Below are 18,246 nucleotides of genomic sequence, written 5' to 3'. Positions count from 1 at the left end.
CCCTTGTCTTAAATAAACAGTATTATCCATAGAGTAGAAAACATTCATGAAAAAATATAATGAAAGCTATAATTTGACAGAGCAAACAAAATGAAAAATTTTAACTAAGAAAAACAGCATAGATATGTAAGCTTATTTATTAATTTTTTACAATGCTTATATTTATCTGCCATTAATTTGAGTTTGCTATTTATGTCTTTTCATGTTTTTAAGTTACCACGTATAAAACATTTTATACCAAAAAAGAGGTGTTATTACTAAGACATGACAAATACTTGAAATACTCAAAAAGAGGTGCTAGAATGGTTTGTACTTGGTAGGAAATGGATACATATATACAGAGTTCTTATGACAAAGTCACAAGTATTCAATCATCTGATTGATTAATCATCTGATTGATTATTTTTTGCATACCTCTTTTTTTTTCCAGGACTACAAAATCTCTGACTACTTGAGTAGAAAATAGGTTGACAGCTGACTGAGGATACCTAAAAATTTGAATTCTGTTTCAAAATTTACTGAGTGATAGGAGAATGGACACTCACATTTTTCTTCTATATAAAATCTTCTTCTCATGTCGAGTTTCCAGAAGAGAATGGAAGAAGTAAATCAAACCACAGTGACTGAATTCATCCTTGTTGGGTTAACAGATAATCTAGAACTTCAACTGCCACTTTTCCTCATCTTTCTGGGAGTCTATTTGGTTACAGTTGTGGGAAATCTAGGCATGATCATCTTGATTATGTTTAGTTCTCAGCTTCACACACCCATGTATTATTTAATCAGCAGTCTGTCCTTTATTGACTGCTGTCAGTCGACTGTCATTACTCCCAAAATGTTGGTGAACTTTGTGACAGAGAAGAATGTCATCTCCTATCCAGAATGCATGGCTCAGTTCTTCTTCTTCTGTGTTTTTGCTGTTGCAGAATGTTACATGTTGGCTGTAATGGCATATGACCGCTATGTGGCTATCTCTAAACCATTGCTTTACAATGTAACCATGTCTTATCAAGTCTGTTTGTGGATGATTGCTGGGGTATTTGTTATGGGATTTCTTAGTTCTACAGCTTATGCTATCTTCATGATAAGATTGCTTTTCTGTAAGGCTAATATAATAAGGCATTACTTCTGTGATTTTTTTCCACTACTGGAGCTCTCTTGCTCTAGTACTTTTATCAATGAAGTATTATTATGGTCCCTTGGTTCATTTAACATTCTTTTACCAGCTATGACCATTCTTAGTTCCTACATCTTCATCATTGTCAGCATCCTCAACATTCAATCCACTGGGGGAAGACTCAAGGCCTTCAGCACCTGCAGCTCCCACATCTTGGCAGTTGCTATTTTCTATGGTTCTTTAGCTTTCATGTATCTTCAGCCACCATCAGTCAACTCCCTGGGACAAAGTAAATTGTCATCTGTGTTTTATACCATTGTTGTGCCTATGTTGAATCCCATGATCTACAGCCTAAGAAATAAAGATGTCAAAGTTGCCCTAAAAAAATTAATACAAAAGGTAAATTTCCACACAACAAAGAATGACTTTTATTAGTAATTCAGTAAAACTTCTGCAGTTCATTGGGAGATATAGCCTACATACAGGATTAGGAAAATTAGATGAGAGATGATTGTTAGCACATGGTATTTGGAAGAAATGTAACAAAGGTAAAAGTTGATTCTCACCTTCATACCATGGTGGAGTACTACTCCTTTGTATAATAGAGCTTATTCAATAGCATCCTACATCACCTGCGAAAATTTCCTAACCTTTTTTTTTTGGTTGATTATTATATCATATATAAACCAAGCTCTGCTTAAACATGCCAAATTTAACTTTAATAAGATGGATATACATAAATTTCTGCAATCTTCCTTTGTTGCCTCAAAGCTTTGTAGAAGGTCTTCTTGTTCAATTATCAAATGACTCAAAAATACTATGAATAATTTCATAAATGAAGCCATTTAAATAAATTAAGTTATTCAATATGAATACTGTGTACTTCTGATTATTGAAAAGTATACAGCACTATATTAGTGCGTGTGTTAACAGAAGACAGGCTCCCACACATAGGTGTTTATACTATCTTAAACTAGGAAGGCAATCGGAAATATGTTGCGAGGTACAGTGCATTTCATGGTTATCTGTGTAATATTCTTCAAACAGCTCTATGACTCCTCCACATTTTCCTAAAACTCCATAGTCATATTTCTTTTTAATGTAGAGTTATGTTGTTTTGTTTTCTCTCTTACCTCTCTGAGTATCAAACTCAGAAGTTATGAAGTTATAGTCTTTCATTGTAGCATCTATTTGTGTTACTTATTAACATGGAAGAAAGTTAAAATTGCCATTTTTTTTCTGAATAAAGATAAGCCTCACTCATACACTCATGAGCAATTTTGAATGAAAAATAGGGGTTAGACAAAAATACATTAAACTGCTGAATGTTCTTGTTCTGGAAACTCTAGGTTAGTGTTGGGCTTACTTAAAGGAAAAATTTAAAATATCATTTTATTATAAATGTGCTTGCTATGGTTTTATACAATTGGATGTCAAAAGGTTAAACACATGGCCACAGGGCAGTCTGCTCTTTTCAGGTTTCCTCAATATTTATACCAAGAAGAATCAAAAATATTCATACCAACAAGCAGAGTTATCAGAGGTCCTAATTTCAATTCCCAGCAACCATATGATGGCTCACAACCATCTATAATGAGATGTGGTACTCTCTTCTGGCATGCAGGCATTTATGCATGTAGCACACTGTTTACATAATAAATAAATGTTTAAAAATAGAAAGGTAATTTAAAAATAGGATTTGAAAAAACAATTCATTTGGTAAAGTTTTTGTTTATTAGCACCAAGATTGAGTTGATTCTCAAAAGCCTATTTTCAGTAGTAGTGGTAACTAGCAATTGTAATCACAGCACTCAGAGGTAGAGACACTCAGACTAATCTACTTAGCTACTTACAATTTAGTTAGAGACCTTGCATCAAAGAAAGTGGACAGCCTAAGGAACAACACCAGAGTTTGTTTTTACCCTTCACATACTCATGCATGCACATGTGCACACAACCACATTACACACATACAAATACACAGACAAATAAATAAGACTTTTTTGGTATACTAGTACTTGCCTCTAATCCCACCAGTTTAGACAGATGAGGGATGAGTCCTCAAATATATAGATTACAGATTTAGACAAAATACAAAAAAGACTTATATTATTAAAAATGGTTTATTATTTTCAAATCTTTGGGCATTTTTCATTAAGAGGTACCTGTCAGAATGTCCTCTGGATTTTTAAGACCACTATAGTGTGGGTTCAGTGTAGTGTGGGACTGAACCAACAACACTATTTAGTAGCATATAAGAAATGTAGAAATCAAATCTTACCCATTCCAATTGATAAAACATAGCTTTTAATACAAATAGCTTCTGCATATAAAAATTTAAGACTAATGTACAACTTTTGATGATAGAAAAAGATTAAGCAGCAGAAAAATGCCATTTGCTTCTCTTTAAAGGTTTGTTCCCTGAGAGTTGTAAACCTTTCTAGAGTATGGTTTCATGCTATTTGGAGCTGGCATATACAAGTCCAGGGGTCACTTTCAGAGCATAGGAGGCATAACTATTCAGGTGACTGTGAAAGCTAAGACTGTTACCAACTCTAGACCTGAAGAAGCTCTTGGGGATGTTACCCCACCATTAGACTAACCACAAAAATAGTTCTGTGCCTGAAGCCCTCATCTCTCAGCACTGATGACTATAGAATGTTGATCACATGTTACTACATATCAACATTAGTGATTTTGCAAGGGACCAGTAAAACTTGGTGCTGAGCTTTTGAAAATATGGAGAGTAGAATGTTCATCCCAACTTGATTAATGTCATGACTCTAGAGGAACCAATGTGAAAAGTCAGGAAAATATATATTATTAGATTAATTTATGCAATACTTTACAGAGTAGTTTTTAAATCTTATAGAATGCATCAGCCACTTTCTCAGGTCCTGAAGGCACAGAATTAGTTCATCCTCTGAGTTCTGCTCTAGCTCACAGTATGAAGTTGTGCTGCTTCTAGTTTAATTTTGTAGTAGTCACTAGAAAATCAAGTCAGTTATGATGAACTGGAGAAGGTTTGCCTGATTCCTTCCATCTTAGAGACACTTAAACCGAAGTAAGCTTTTACCAGAATATAGACTGGACAAATTGGAATAGGCCATCTTCATTTCTGACTGACCACATTTTATGACCAGGAATAAGTTTCCAATTTATTTAGATTATTATTTATGCAGTTAAATATATTAAATACCACACACAAGATAAAGGTCTGTGTCTGTTAGAACATACCAACTCAGATAAATTTTAAGAAAAAGTAAAGAAAAAAATGAAGTGAAAATATATTTCATGAGTCATGAAGTAAACTCTTTTGTTCATATATCTTGACCTGCAAGTGTTCATTGCAACGAGTCATTGGTCTGCTTCATATATTTTTTTAATATAGAGCTATGGTGTCTTTCTTTCTTAACATTCTGAGTTTCAGACTCAAAGCTATTTTCTTTCATTGTAGCATGTATTTGTGTCATTATTCACTAGGGAAAAAGATAAAACTGGAAAACTGTTTTCTGATTAATGATCATGTCCCATGCATTAAATTATGGTTAATTTTGAAAGAAAAATTGGGTATAGCTAGGGGACCACCAATTATTAAATGTTCTTTCTTTTCTTTGCTAAAATAAGGTTTTGTATTATTTAAAAGAAGAATACCCTGTTTTACTCTGAATGTTCTTGCTGTGGTTTTATCAAATTAGATGTTAAGAAAAAGAATCACAGACAAGCCAGAGGTTAGTCTGCTTTTCTGAGGTTCATTCTCGGCAGATAACTCTATGTGTTTGTAAATCTGTCAGCGGAAAGCAAATGTGAGAGTCTATAACAAAGTGAGTGCACTGCTTTCTGATTTTGCTTTTAGAAAACAATAATTAAATCATCAAGAAGCCATGATTAAATTACAGAATTCCACAATAAAAATAATAATATAAAACAGTAGTTAAAAATAGGGGCAGAAAAAGTGATTCATTTGCTTGAGTACTTGCTTTACAAACAACAGGATTCAAGGTAGATATCAAAACTAGAGATGAATACTGGCAAATCCAAACACAAACTGGGAGGTAGAGATTGGTATACTGCTAAAACAAACTAGTCACACAGACTAGCTAATTGTCTATTTCCAGGATAGAAAGAGACCTTGCATCCAAAAATGTGGACCTTCTGAGGAATACCAAAACTGGTCCTTTGCCCTTTAAATGATCATGCATATATATATGCACATGCAACTTCTTTACATGTGTAGATATACACAGACAAATGAATAAGGTTTCCTCATGCATTGTTGATTGATTGCTTATAATCCCATCTACTTGGGTAGATGATGCATGAGTCCTCAAGTATACAAATTGCTGAGTTGGATACGATATAATGGCAAACATTTGTGAAACAGAAATTGGTTTGTTATTTTAAATTATCTAACTGCTTCAAATAAGATATGTCAGAGTATCTTCTGACTTTTAGACCAGCTAACTGTAATGTGTGCTGAAAATGACAGCACCAGTAGCCATCAGATATGTAGAATCTTCAATTCTATCAAGATTTCATTTATCACAATATTGGTTTTAATTTAGATGGTATCACTAAATAAATCTTAACCACCAGCCGAGTGATGGTGGCGCACGCCTTTAATCCCAGCACTCGGGAGGCAGAGGCAGCTGGATCTCTGCGAATTCGAGCCCAGCCTGGTCTACAAGAGCTAGAAGAGCTAGTTCCAGAAAAGGCTCCAAAGCTACAGAGAAACCCTGTCTCGAAAAACTAAAAAAAAAAAAAAAAAAAAAAAAAAAAAAAAAAAAAAAAAAAAAAACTTAACCACCAAAAGAGGTTGTTTTTGATAACAGAAAAGGATTATCCTGTTGGGAAATGGCATTTGTTTCCCTTTCAAGGGTTTTCTTCCTGAGAGTTGGAAGTCCTTGGAGACTCTGTGATCACTTTATTTGGTGTTGGCATATATAATTCTAAGGTAAACCTTCAGAGTATAGGAGGCAGAACTGCTCAGGTGATTGCAAAAGGTGAGACTGTTGTCAACTCTAGAGCACAAGAAACTCTTAGGGTGGCTAACCTGTCATTACATCAACCTCAAAAGTAGTTTTGAGACTAAGTAAAGGGCTCTGTTACCTCAGCAGTGATGATTGCACAGCACTGAGTAGATAAGTATTAGAGAGTTTGCAAGTGGGAAGTATAATTTGTGATGACAATGTTAGAGAAAAAGGGTGTGATTCATGAGTCTAGAGGAACCACTGTTAAAATCTGTACACCACTACGTATTAGATTCATTTATTCTGTTATTTATGGAGTAATTTTTATTATTCAGTAGGAAGGGGCAGTCAGTTCAATTTTATAAATTCTCGAAGGGAAGTAAATATTTGCTAAAAATGGGTGTGCATATTGGAATAGTCTGTCTACATCAGTGCCTGAATACATTTCATGCCCAGGAATAAGTTCCTAATTTCTTTATTTCAATTAATATTAACATACTTAGATATCTTAGATGTCACACACTAAAAGAAGCTCTCTCTGTTTCCTTCCCTTAGAATATAATAAAGTCCTAAGACATCATCACATTATGTAAGAAAACATATATTCTGGATGATTTTTGATCTGTCATTGTACCTCTTTAAGGGGACATCTATTATTATCTTTACCAGACAGATGGCATGCATCCATGTATAACAATGTTTCCAAATTCTTGAATACACAGATATTTGTGTTATAATTATTGCTTGATGGGATAAGTAGAGGAGACCATGGTTTCTGATGGTAACCACCAAGTTTTCCACAGGAGAATGAGGACTAAACTCAGCTCCTCAGCACATGCTGAATTTTTCCTGATATCTAATTGCATGCCTTTGAACTGGAATGTGTATTGCACATCTTATTTAAATTATTATCACAATTCAATCACTGTTTATATATAAATGATGTTCCAGATGTTCCCTATGCATTGTAAATGATGTGTGGATTACCTTGATCTAGTAAGGATTTATGTTTTGGTGTTTTCATATGAGTTGCATTAAATCATTTATCTTGCACAAGAAGAAATATATTAACCCCATAATTTATATATATCCTAGTAAGTCATAATTTTTTAAACAAATTTATTTGTCTTTGGATACATTTCCATGGTTATTTTTGTCTTTGAATTAATTTTGAAGGAATGCTGGCCCCAAGAAGTACAACTTACCCTCGGAAATGTGTAATATCTGGCTCAACTTTAACTCACAAAGGAAAAGCTTTCATACTGTTAGACTTCATAAAACACTCTTAATCTGTGATTCCTATTATGATGATGGTAATTCAAGCAATTAAGTTCAATGACAAGATTAGACCTTTCTTCTTCATTACAAAATGCATAGCCCCGTTAAACTAGCTTTGGTTAGGCAACTAATTTGAAACAACTAAGCTTAAATATAACACATTTTACATTTAATATTCATTCTGATGACCACTGGGGACCATAAAGTGCTTTGTAGGCAAAGTAAATTTTTAGAGAACCATATTGAATCTAAAGACATTTGAATAATTATATAGTTAAGCATGTTATGAAAGATAAAAATATAAAATAATTAACATCATATTCATTAACTCAAAAGAGGTGATGTCTTTCCAAATTTTATGATTGTTCATTAGCTCAAATTTTTGCTTATTGTACATTATTGCTATGATTTTGGTACATAGTTGTACTGAACCTAAGAATATCAGTATGCAGTATTAATCATTTAAATTATAAATTTACTGCCTTTATCTGTCATCTTTATTTTACCTGCAAATTTTATCACATATTTGGAGTAGAATTCCACTAAATATATGCAAAACTCCAGATTTAGCTGGTGAGTTCTTTAAATCAGAGTAAATGTCACTTTACCTTTACTTCTGCAATGACATGAGGACATTGTCATTACCTTTGTAATTCAGAAATGTTTAGATGGAAATGGAGAATGAGAGAGAGCGAAGGAAAAGCAAAAAATGGGTGGGTAAATATGCTAGAAACTGTCCTGGAAGTGTAGTATTAGACTGATTTTACTTATTTTAATGCCTCCCATATGCATAAACATTTTGTATTTTTATGACTGTACAATTATTCTTATACTTTATGCAATACAGATCTCTACAAGCTCCCCAAAGTCATTCATAATCATCAAGCATAGCATGGAGTAAAAGTTCTATAATTAACTAAATTTAAGAGTTGCATATATAATTTTGTATATATTTAGTGTTTGTATAAGTGACTAGTCTATCTATAACATAGCATAATTTCCAAATACAAAGCCAAGAGATTAGGTATTTTCACTGGCTTAACTGGTGTAATTGATTAAAATTGTTGGTTAGTCTAGAATATGGAAAGTTGATATAGTGATAATATTTAATAAATCTTGAAATAGAATATGAACAAATTTATAGCTGTGGATGTTACTTTGAGAAAAGTCAAAAATAAAATTGGAGCTCTTCTGTGGAGACTCAGCTTTCTCTTGGTACTAAGTCTAAGACTATAAAAAAAGTGCAGCAAGGTTTATTCTCTTCATATACATGTTTAAATTTTGCATTTATCAATATTATTATTATTGGAATTATTTTAGTTAACTTTGATGATTAACACATTGGAAATTAAATTAATTCATATTTCATATTCAATGTTGTTTTACATCTGATTGAAAAGGTACTACATACATTATTCTATTAGAAATTAGGGTACTTACTGGGCAGACAAGATGACTCAGAGGGTAAACCCACTTGCAAGCAATGATGATAACCTGCATTCAGTCCTCAGAATCTACATGGTTGAAGGATTAAAGAAACTTTCCAAAGTTATTCTGTTGCCTTTACATATGTGCCATGACATAAACCAATGCACATGCATACCATTTAAACAAACACAATTAATAATGATAATAAATATAATTTTCATAAAATGAAATTAAAATACTTGTAAATAGTGTATGTGAATGTTACATACAGAGTGATTAAAACGAAAGTTTTCTACTGAACGTTATATACCTCTAGAGTCTACAGATTCTCTTACTGTTACTTTTTAAGACACACATTTTTTAACGTTATCCTATAATTATTTTTTCTATCATTTCTTAAGTAATCCAAAGCAGACAAATGTTGCTTATGTACTACATTGGTGTCTTAAAAGCTATTAATTTATATGTGAAATCCTCTAATTGTATTATGAAAAAACCTCTATATTACTTTGTGAGCCTTCAGAGTTTGTTTGTTTTGGCTTAATTGTATCTATCGATCTGTCTGTCTGTCTGTCTGTCTGTCTGTCTGTCTGTCTATCTATCTATCTATCTATCTATCTATCTATTATGTTGAGTATTAAAACATTACTACGGTGAGTTCTTCTCTTATTCAAATTTTCTTCAAGTTTTCTCTGGACTGTATAAAAGATCCAGAGTAGAAGGACTTTTGTGTCTTATTAGAATTTTTATTGAATTTAGATATTTTGTGCTAACTTGTTCATAATTTATTCTATTTCTATTACTTTTTAAAATTTAATAAATCCAATTGAAATGTGTTTCAATATAAGGACACATGTTCATAAAATCAAAATACAGTGTTAATTGGCATACAAAGACTAGCAAATACAAAGTTTTTGTTGATATCTTTATGTAAGAAAAGCATGTTTCAAACAGTAGATCAGCATAAAAAACTATATCATAACTTAGTGAGAAAAGATGTGCCTAAAGTTTTAATAATTAAAGTATAAAAAATATAATCAAATTTTTGTGTAGGCATTGCAGTTCTTTGTTCAACAGATATTATAACAGCAGCAAAAAATGTCATTGTGGACATGGAATGTTTTTACAAAATAATTAAAAAATAAATAACTTAAATATTGATAAGCAAATGCAGTGTATTTATGGGCAGCAAGATCAAGAGGTTCTTAGTCTGACAAAATTGTCAGTTATGAGTTTTTTATTGTGGAGCAGAAAATTGTTCAATATTCCTATATGTTTATGCCACTAATGTACTAATGAGAATGTATTCCTGTCCAGATATTATTATAGTTCACAAGGTGAACAGCTGGATAAGATTTTTGAGTATTTTTCTCCTCCAGTAGTGTCCAAGGTAACTCTTAACACTGTGAAAGGCAGACAATAAGGATCATACTTCCAAGCCATTATCATCCTGATATCTTCATGCCCCTTGACCAAGTACAGGGTACCTTCAGCAACAAGGTCTTTCCATTGAGCTCTGGAAAGACAAATAGCATTGCAAAGAGCTTGTGAATTTTCCAGTAGTTGGTGGGATGTCATTGGCCAAAAACACCAAATGGGGAAACCCATTAACCCAAGGTGGTCAATGAATCCAAGGGAACGATGTCTTTAAGACGCAATAGGACAAATGCACATATGAACTCATAGTAATTGCAGTAATATACCTAAGTCCTGTGTAAGCTCAATAGAAACTAAATCTCTGCATGGACAGAGGAGGTGGGCAGGAAGTTTCACCTCTAACTGAGAAGAACAGCCATTTGATTGCTGCTGAGAGAGGGAGACTAATTTTCATTAAGTAATGTCCCTTGTAAGTTACCCATACTCTTATGGAAGGTTCCATATGTAACAATTCATGGGATTCACAAGCTTGGCATTATAGGCGAAAAAAGAAAAAAAAAAACACAAAAGGGCTTGAACTGGAGGATTTCAGTGAGGGGCTAAATAAGATCAAAATGCATTGTAGGACATTCTAAAAGTACTAATTTAAAAGAAAATTTATAATAATTACTAAAATAGAGTTAATAAGAAAATCTCTACCATGAAATACTTTATAATTTAAGAGTAGATTCAATAAAAATGGTAAAATCACAATGCATCTCAAGATAAGAAAACTTCAGAGGAAGCACAAAATTTAAAGTTACTATATCTATGGAATGATGAACAACTTATGAAGTATTTCATTGAGATATCATGATAAATTTGATTTATAATTTCTTGAGTGACATATTCAGCTGGAGTTTTATGGGGTATTTTTATCAAATGAGAATGCTAAAATGAATTACATTTGAAATACTGACAGAAGCTTTGCATTAAAATTTACCTTGAGACATGGGAATGAATAAGGAAGAGGTTTGTATATTCTAGGCCAGTCTGGGATTTAGAGGAAGTCCTTGTCTAAATAAACAATAGTATCCATAGAACAGAAAACATTTTCAAGAAAAAAATATAATGAAAACTATAATTTGACATAGCAAACAAAATCCAAATTTGTAATTTGGAAAATTATCGTAGATATGTAAGATTAATTATTAATTGATGAAATTGACCAACTTGTAGAATGTGAAATCGGAAAAAATGAGTTCATACTTGACTGGTATAATATCAGGATTTACATGGGGTGCCAGTCTTCCAATCCCCTTAGGATCAGAAGGGCCACTACAGCAAGCAGCTACTGACTAAAGATATCTGAGACTGAAAAAAATACTGCAGCTCACATACATCTTTTCATTCATTTATTCTTCCTATATTCTCCCCAAATTTTTTTTGATGTCCTCCCAATGGTCTCTCTATCCCACAAAATTTTCAGTTTATATAGCTACACAGGCATAGTTAACAATTCTTTGGCAAATAAAAACGATACCATAACAAACATGAGTTTCTTAGGGCCAACAAAACAGATAAGACTGTATAAGCAGGCTTCTGTCTTACTTAGGTCTCAGAGGGTGTGTGTCTTTGATGTACCCAGGCATATATGAAAAGGTGGATAAATAGAAGAATGGCTAGGATTTCTAAGAGGAGAGGAAATTGGCATTAACTACATTTGTTCAGTTAGGTAAGCTAGAAGCTTGTTATTGATAAATGTATAGAAAAAGGAAAGAAAACAGCAGTGCCATTGCACTCTCTGAGCACATCTGCTTCCTTGTTCAACTTTTGTGTTGTGGTGACCATGGCCACCATCATAAGCTGCAGGAAGAAAGCAATGACACTTGCTACTGGACCAAACAAGGTACTGTACCCGCTGGCTCCTAGTTGATAATTTCTTTCTTTCTGTGGAGCTGGTTTAGTGATTCAATCATTTTTCTGTATTTCTAGCGGTAAAGGCACAAACAGTTAATTTCCTACACTAAGATCTTTTGTTAAACAAACATAGACAAAGTTAGATACAAAATGTTATTTTTTTTTTTAACAAGAGAGCAAAAACTAGTAGGTTACACTCTTCTGAGTCGGCTGTTAGAGAATTCTGGAAAACCCGGTCCTGTTTATCAGTAAAGCAGACATGCTGTTTCTTCCAGTCTGTGACTATCTTTTCAAGTTCTTATGTGGTCTATTTGCAAGTTTTCCCTTCTAGCTGGATATCCTTATATAAAGGATATTTAGGGGGGCTAACTTTATGTAGATTTGAGTATGGGAACAAGGGTTTGGCTGAGTGAATGGTCACATATCAGCTCCACAGTTTGGGAACAAATCATTCAGTTATCAGTACAGAATGAAGTTATGCAAAATGAATGATTTATACATGGTTGGGAAGAATCCCACTATGGAAAAAAAGGGAAACTATGATTTCACAATGTTTTACAGAAATAACATTGACTATTCAAAAGGCAGGTCCCCAATCTAGGATGTTAGCCGAGAAATTTCACCAGCCATGCTCTCATTGTGTAATGCTTGTGGGCCACAATAATATGAGGTATTAAAAGACAATTCACTGCTTAAAATAAATAACAGTTAACAATTATATCTAATGCTTAAACTTATTTGCCATTAACATGAGTTTGGATATTGAAGTATTTTTATAATATTTTAACTTGCCACATATAAAATATTTTTTTTTAAAAAGTGGTGCTTTATCTAAGACATGACAAATACTTGAAACATCTTATAAGGGGTGCTAAAATGGTTTGCATTTGGTAGGAAATAGGTACCAGTACACGTAGTTCTTATTACAAAGTCACAAGTTTGTAAACATCTGTTTGATTATTTCTTTGCATATCTCCTTTTTCCAGGACTGCAAAATCTCTGACTGCTCAGTTAGAACATAGAATGACAGCAGATTGAGGATCCCTAAATATTTGAATTCTGTTTCAAAATTTACTGTGCAAGAGGAGAATGGGCACTCAAATTTTTCTTCTATACAGAATTTTCTTCTTACATAGAGTTTCCAGAAGAGAATGGAAGAAGTAAATCAAACCACAGTGACTGAATTCGTCCTTGATGGGTTAACAAAGAATCCAGAGCTCCAGTTGCCCCTATTCCTCATCTTTCTAGGAGTCTATTTGATTACAGTTGTGGGAAACCTGGGAATGATCATCATAATTATGTTTAGTTCTCATCTTCACACACCCATGTATTATTTACTCAGCAGTCTGTCCTTTATTGACTATTGTCAATCAACTGTCATTACTCCCAAAATGCTCATAAACTTTGTGACAGAAAGGAATTTCATCTCCTACCCAGAATGCATAGCTCAGTTCTACTTTTTCTGTGTCTTTGCTGTTGCAGAATGTCACATGTTGGCTGTAATGGCATATGATCGCTATGTGGCTATCTCTAACCCTTTGCTTTACAATGTAAACATGTCCTATCAAGTCTATTTATGTATGGTGGCTGGCGTATATGGTATGGGATTCCTTAGTGCCACAGTTTATACTATCTTCATGATGAGATTGCTTTTCTGTAAGTCTAATATAATAAGACATTACTTCTGTGATTTTTTCCCATTACTGAAACTCTCTTGCTCTAGTACTTTTATCAATGAAGTACTAGTATGGTCCCTTGGTTCATTTAACATTCTTATACCGGCTATTACCATTCTTAGTTCCTACCTCTTCATCATTGTCAGCATCCTCAACATTCATTCCACTGGGGGAAGACTAAAGGCCTTCAGCACCTGCAGCTCCCACATCTTGGCAGTTGCTCTCTTCTATGGTTCCACAGCTTTCATGTATCTTCAGCCATCATCAGTCAACTCCCTGGGACAAAGTAAATTGTCATCTGTGTTCTATACCATTGTTGTGCCTATGTTGAATCCCATGATCTACAGTCTGAGAAATAAAGATGTCAAATTTGCCCTAAAAAAATTAATTCAAAAGATAAGTATTCACTCACCAAGGAATGATTTTCATTAGCAATGGAGTATAACTTCTGCAATTTGTGGAAGATGTAGCCTACATTCAGGAATTAGTAAATATATTTGAGACTATTGTTACCACATGGTTGTTAGAAAAATATGTACCAAAAGTAGAAGTGGATTCTCACCTTCATATCCTTGTATAACCATAATTTATTCAACACAGCATCCTGCATCACCTCCTGAAAATTCCTTAAGCTTTTTTTTTTTGGTTGGTTATATTTGCCTATATGAACTAAGCTCTGCTTAGGCAAGCCAAACATAGCTTTATTAAAATGGGTGTACATAATTTCTGTAATACTTTTTTTGCTTTAATGATTTGTAAAATGTCATTCTTTTCAATTAGCAAATGATTCAAAAATGCTATCCATAATTCCATAAATTAAGCAGTTGAAATAAAAAAGGTTATGTAATATCAATATTGTAAAATTCTTATTATTGAAATGTATACAACAGCCCTATATTAATGCATATGCAAACAGAGTACAGGCTCTATCATCATCCCACCAGTGTAGGAGATCCTTCTGTCTATGTGTTGCTTTTATTGGTTAATGTGTAAAGAAACTGGCTTGGCCTATAGCATGGGACGAGGCAGGTGGAGTTGGAGAGACAACATGAAGCTGCCACTAAAGATAGACGTGCTGAAACTTTCTGTTAGGCCACAACTTCATAGTGATATACAGATTTATAGAAATGGGATAAATTAATATATAAGAGTTAGCCTATACTTTTGTTGTATGTTTGGGCATCTCTTGGGTATATTCCCAATAGTGGTATTGCTGGGTCGAGAGGTAGGTTGAACCCGACTTTCCTGAGAAGCCGCCACACTGCTTTCCAAAGTGGTTGCACAAGTTTGCATTCCCACCAGCAATGGATGAGAGTGCCCCTTTCTCCACAACCTCTCCAGCAGAGGCTATCATTGGTGTTTTTGATTTTAGCCATTCTGACCGGTGTAAGATGGTATCTTAATGTTGTCTTGATTTGCATTTCCCTGATTGCTAAGGAAGTTGAGCACGATCTTAAGTGTCTTTTGGCCATTTGAACTTCTTCTGTTGAAAAGTCTCTGTTCAGCTCAGTGCCCCATTTTATAATTGGATTGATTAACCTTTTACGGTCTAATTTCTTGAGTTCTTTGTATATTTTCGATATCAGACCTTTGTCAGTTGCGGGGTTGGTGAAGATCTTCTCCCAGTCAGTGGGTTGCCTTTCTGTCTTAGTGACAGTGTCCTTTGCTTTACAGAAGCTTCTCAGTCTCAGGAGGTCCCATTTATTCAATGATGTCCTTAGTGTTTGTGCTGCTGGGGTTATACGTAGGAAGTGTTCTCCTGTGCCCATGTGTTGTAGAGTACTTCCCACTTTCTCTTCTATCAGGTTCAGTGTGTTTGGACTGATATTGAGGTCTTTAATCCATTTGGACTTGAGTTTTGTGCATGGTGATAGATATGGATCTATTTTCATTCTTCTACAGATTGACTTCCAGTTTTGCCAGCACAATTTGTTGAAGATGCTCTCTTTTTTCCATTGTATACTTTTAGCTCCTTTATCGAAAATCAGGTGTTCATAGGTTTGTGGGCTAAAGTCAGGGTCTTCTATTCTATTCCATTGGTCGACTTCTCTGTTTTTATGCCAGTACCAAGCCGTTTTCAGTACTGTAGCTCTGTAATAGAGTTTGAAGTCAGGGATGGTAATGCCTCCAGACGATCCTTTATTGTATAAGATTGTTTTGGCTATCCTGGGTTTTTTGTTTTTCCATATAAAGTTGATTATTGTCTTCTCCAGATCTGTGAAGAATTTTGATGGGATTTTGATGGGGATTGCGTTGAATCTATAGATTGCTTTTGGTAGAATTGCATCCCCCTGAATATTAACCTTCATCAGGCGATGAAAGAAGACAGAGACAGAGACCAACATTGGAGCACTGGACTGAAGTCTCACGATCCAAAGGAGGAGCAGAAGGAGAGTGAGCACGAGCAAGGAACTCAGGACTGCGAGGGGTGCACCCACACACTGAGGCAATGGGGATGTTCTATCGGGAACTCACCAAGGCCAGCTGGCCGGGGTCTGAAAAAGCATGGGACAAAACCGGTCTCGCTGAACATAATGGACAATGAGGACTACTGAGAACTGAAGAACAATGGCAATGGGTTCTGGATCCTATTGCACGTAATGGCTTTGTGGGAGCCCAGGTAGTTTGGATGCTCACCTTAATAGACCTGGATGGAGGTGGGTGGTCCTTGGACCTCCCACAGGGCAGAGAAACCTGCTTGCTCTTTGGGCTGAGGAGGACGGAAGACTTGATTGGGGGAGGGGGAGGGAATGGGGGGTGGTGGCGGGGAAGAGGCAGAAATCTTTAATAATTAAATAAATTAATTAATAATAAAAAAAATAAAAAAATTAAAAAAAAAAGAGTTAGCCTATAAGAAGCTAGAGCTAATGAGCCAAGCAGTGATTTAATTAATACAGTTTCTGTGTGGTTATTTCAGTTCTGGGCAGCTAGGATGAACAAGTAGCTAACCCCAACATTCCACCACAAGGAATTTACACTAAAACTAGAAAGGCGATGGTAAACAGAAAGTGAGGCACAATACCTTTTATGGTTATCTGTGCAATATTCTTTACACAGCTGCATGACTCCTCTCATTTTCCTATAATTCTATAGTCATATTTCTTTTTAATGTAGAGTTATGTTGTTTTGTTTTCTCTTTTACCTCTCTGAGTTTCATATTTAGAAGTTATAATCTTTCATTGTAGCATCCATTTGTATCACTTATTCACATGGGAGACAAATAGCATTTTTTTTCTGAATAATGGTAAGCTTCATTCATGAACTCATGAGCAATTTTGGAGGAATAATATGGGTTAGACAATGATACCTGAAACTGCTGAATGTTCTTGTTCTAGAAAGTCTAGGTTAAGTTTAGGATTACCTAAAGAAAGAATTTAAAATATCATTTTATTATAAATGTGCTTGCTATGGTTTTAAACAATTGGATGTTAAAAGTTACACACATAGCCATAGGGCAGTCTTCTTTTTTCATGTTCCTTCAATATTTATATCAAGAAGAATCAATAATATTTAGATCAACAAGAAGAGGTTATGAAAGTCTGTGTCAGAGGTCCTGAGTTCATTTCCCAGCAACCACATGGTGGCTCAAAAACATCTATAATGAGATGTGGTCCTCTCTTCTGGCCTGCAGGCATATATGCAGGCAGAACACTGTTTACATAATAAATAAATCTTAAGTAAAGAAAAATGATATTTAAAAAATAAGAATGGAAAAACCAATTCAGTTGCTAAAGCTCTTGTTTATAAGCACCACGATTTGAGTTGATTTTGAAAACCTATTTTCAGAAGTAGTGGTGACTGGTAATTGTAATCACAGCACTCAGAAGTAGCGTGCTAATCTGAATGATAACCATATACCTGGCCCACAAGCACTGACCCTATAGGAGGCCACGCAACTACAGTATCTGACCCATATCAATTGGTGGGGTTTATAACACAGATTCACCCAGATCCCTATTATAGACTTCAAAAGGATAGTACATACTTGTAAAACATGTCAGCCCTTTTTGATGTTGCCTACCTTGCAAGCACAGGAGGTAAACCCCAGAGGCCTCAAATCCAACACTCTTTGGTAGACTGATGTTACTCATTTTTTGACTTTTGGTACGTACAAATATAATTTTGTCTCTATAGGTACTTACTCAGGGGCCTTTTGGGCCACAGCACATACAGTAGAAAAAAACTAAACATTCACAAACACAGTTCCTCCAATGTTTTGCCATTTCAGGCCTGCCAGCACAAGTTAAAACAGACAATGGACCCTGTTTTATTAGCAAAATGATGTCAAACTTTTTAAATAAATGGCACATTACAGGAATTCCTTATAACCCTCAAGGCCAGGAAACTGTAGAAAGAAATCATCAATGCCTTAAGGAACAACTTGTGAAACAAAAAGTGTAGCTATCACCCATATTCAACTACAAATAGCCACATTTACCATCAATACTCTAAATTTCTGTAAAATGGCAACTGAATATCGATTTCAAAAGCACTGGGGTCA

At 34.5% G+C, this 18,246-nt stretch overlaps 2 protein-coding genes across 2 annotated transcripts; both read left to right on the top strand.

The window, feature by feature from the left end:
- Positions 1–595: 595 nt before the first annotated feature.
- On the top strand, positions 596–6,036 carry LOC130872755 (olfactory receptor 150-like). The gene is made up of 2 exons (XM_057766961.1): positions 596–1,516; positions 5,950–6,036. Exons 1-2 carry the CDS (start codon positions 596–598, stop codon positions 6,034–6,036), a joined length of 1,008 nt encoding a protein of 335 aa, XP_057622944.1.
- Positions 6,037–7,685: 1,649 nt separating this feature from the next.
- On the top strand, positions 7,686–14,177 carry LOC130872754 (olfactory receptor 150-like). The gene is made up of 2 exons (XM_057766960.1): positions 7,686–7,703; positions 13,206–14,177. The coding sequence occupies exon 2, from the start codon at positions 13,221–13,223 to the stop codon at positions 14,175–14,177; it is 957 nt and encodes a 318-aa protein (XP_057622943.1). The 5' UTR covers positions 7,686–7,703; positions 13,206–13,220.
- The last annotated feature ends 4,069 nt before the right edge of the window (positions 14,178–18,246 follow it).

The sequence above is a fragment of the Chionomys nivalis genome, chromosome 4 (genome assembly GCF_950005125.1).
Source record: "Chionomys nivalis chromosome 4, mChiNiv1.1, whole genome shotgun sequence".
In the NCBI taxonomy this organism is placed as follows: domain Eukaryota; kingdom Metazoa; phylum Chordata; class Mammalia; order Rodentia; family Cricetidae; genus Chionomys; species Chionomys nivalis.
Note: the sequence above shows the minus strand (reverse complement) of the source record. Positions and strands in the feature narration are given on the sequence as shown.

Excerpts from the sequence above, each read along its gene's own strand:
- LOC130872754 (XM_057766960.1), top strand. The coding sequence starts at position 13,221 with ATGGAAGAAGTAAATCAAACCACAGTGACTGAATTCGTCCTTGATGGG.
- LOC130872755 (XM_057766961.1), top strand. The coding sequence starts at position 596 with ATGGAAGAAGTAAATCAAACCACAGTGACTGAATTCATCCTTGTTGGG. Across the intron at positions 1,517-5,949 it reads TAAAAAAATTAATACAAAAG|AAAAGGATTATCCTGTTGGG; the intron begins GTAAATTTCCAC and ends TTTTGATAACAG.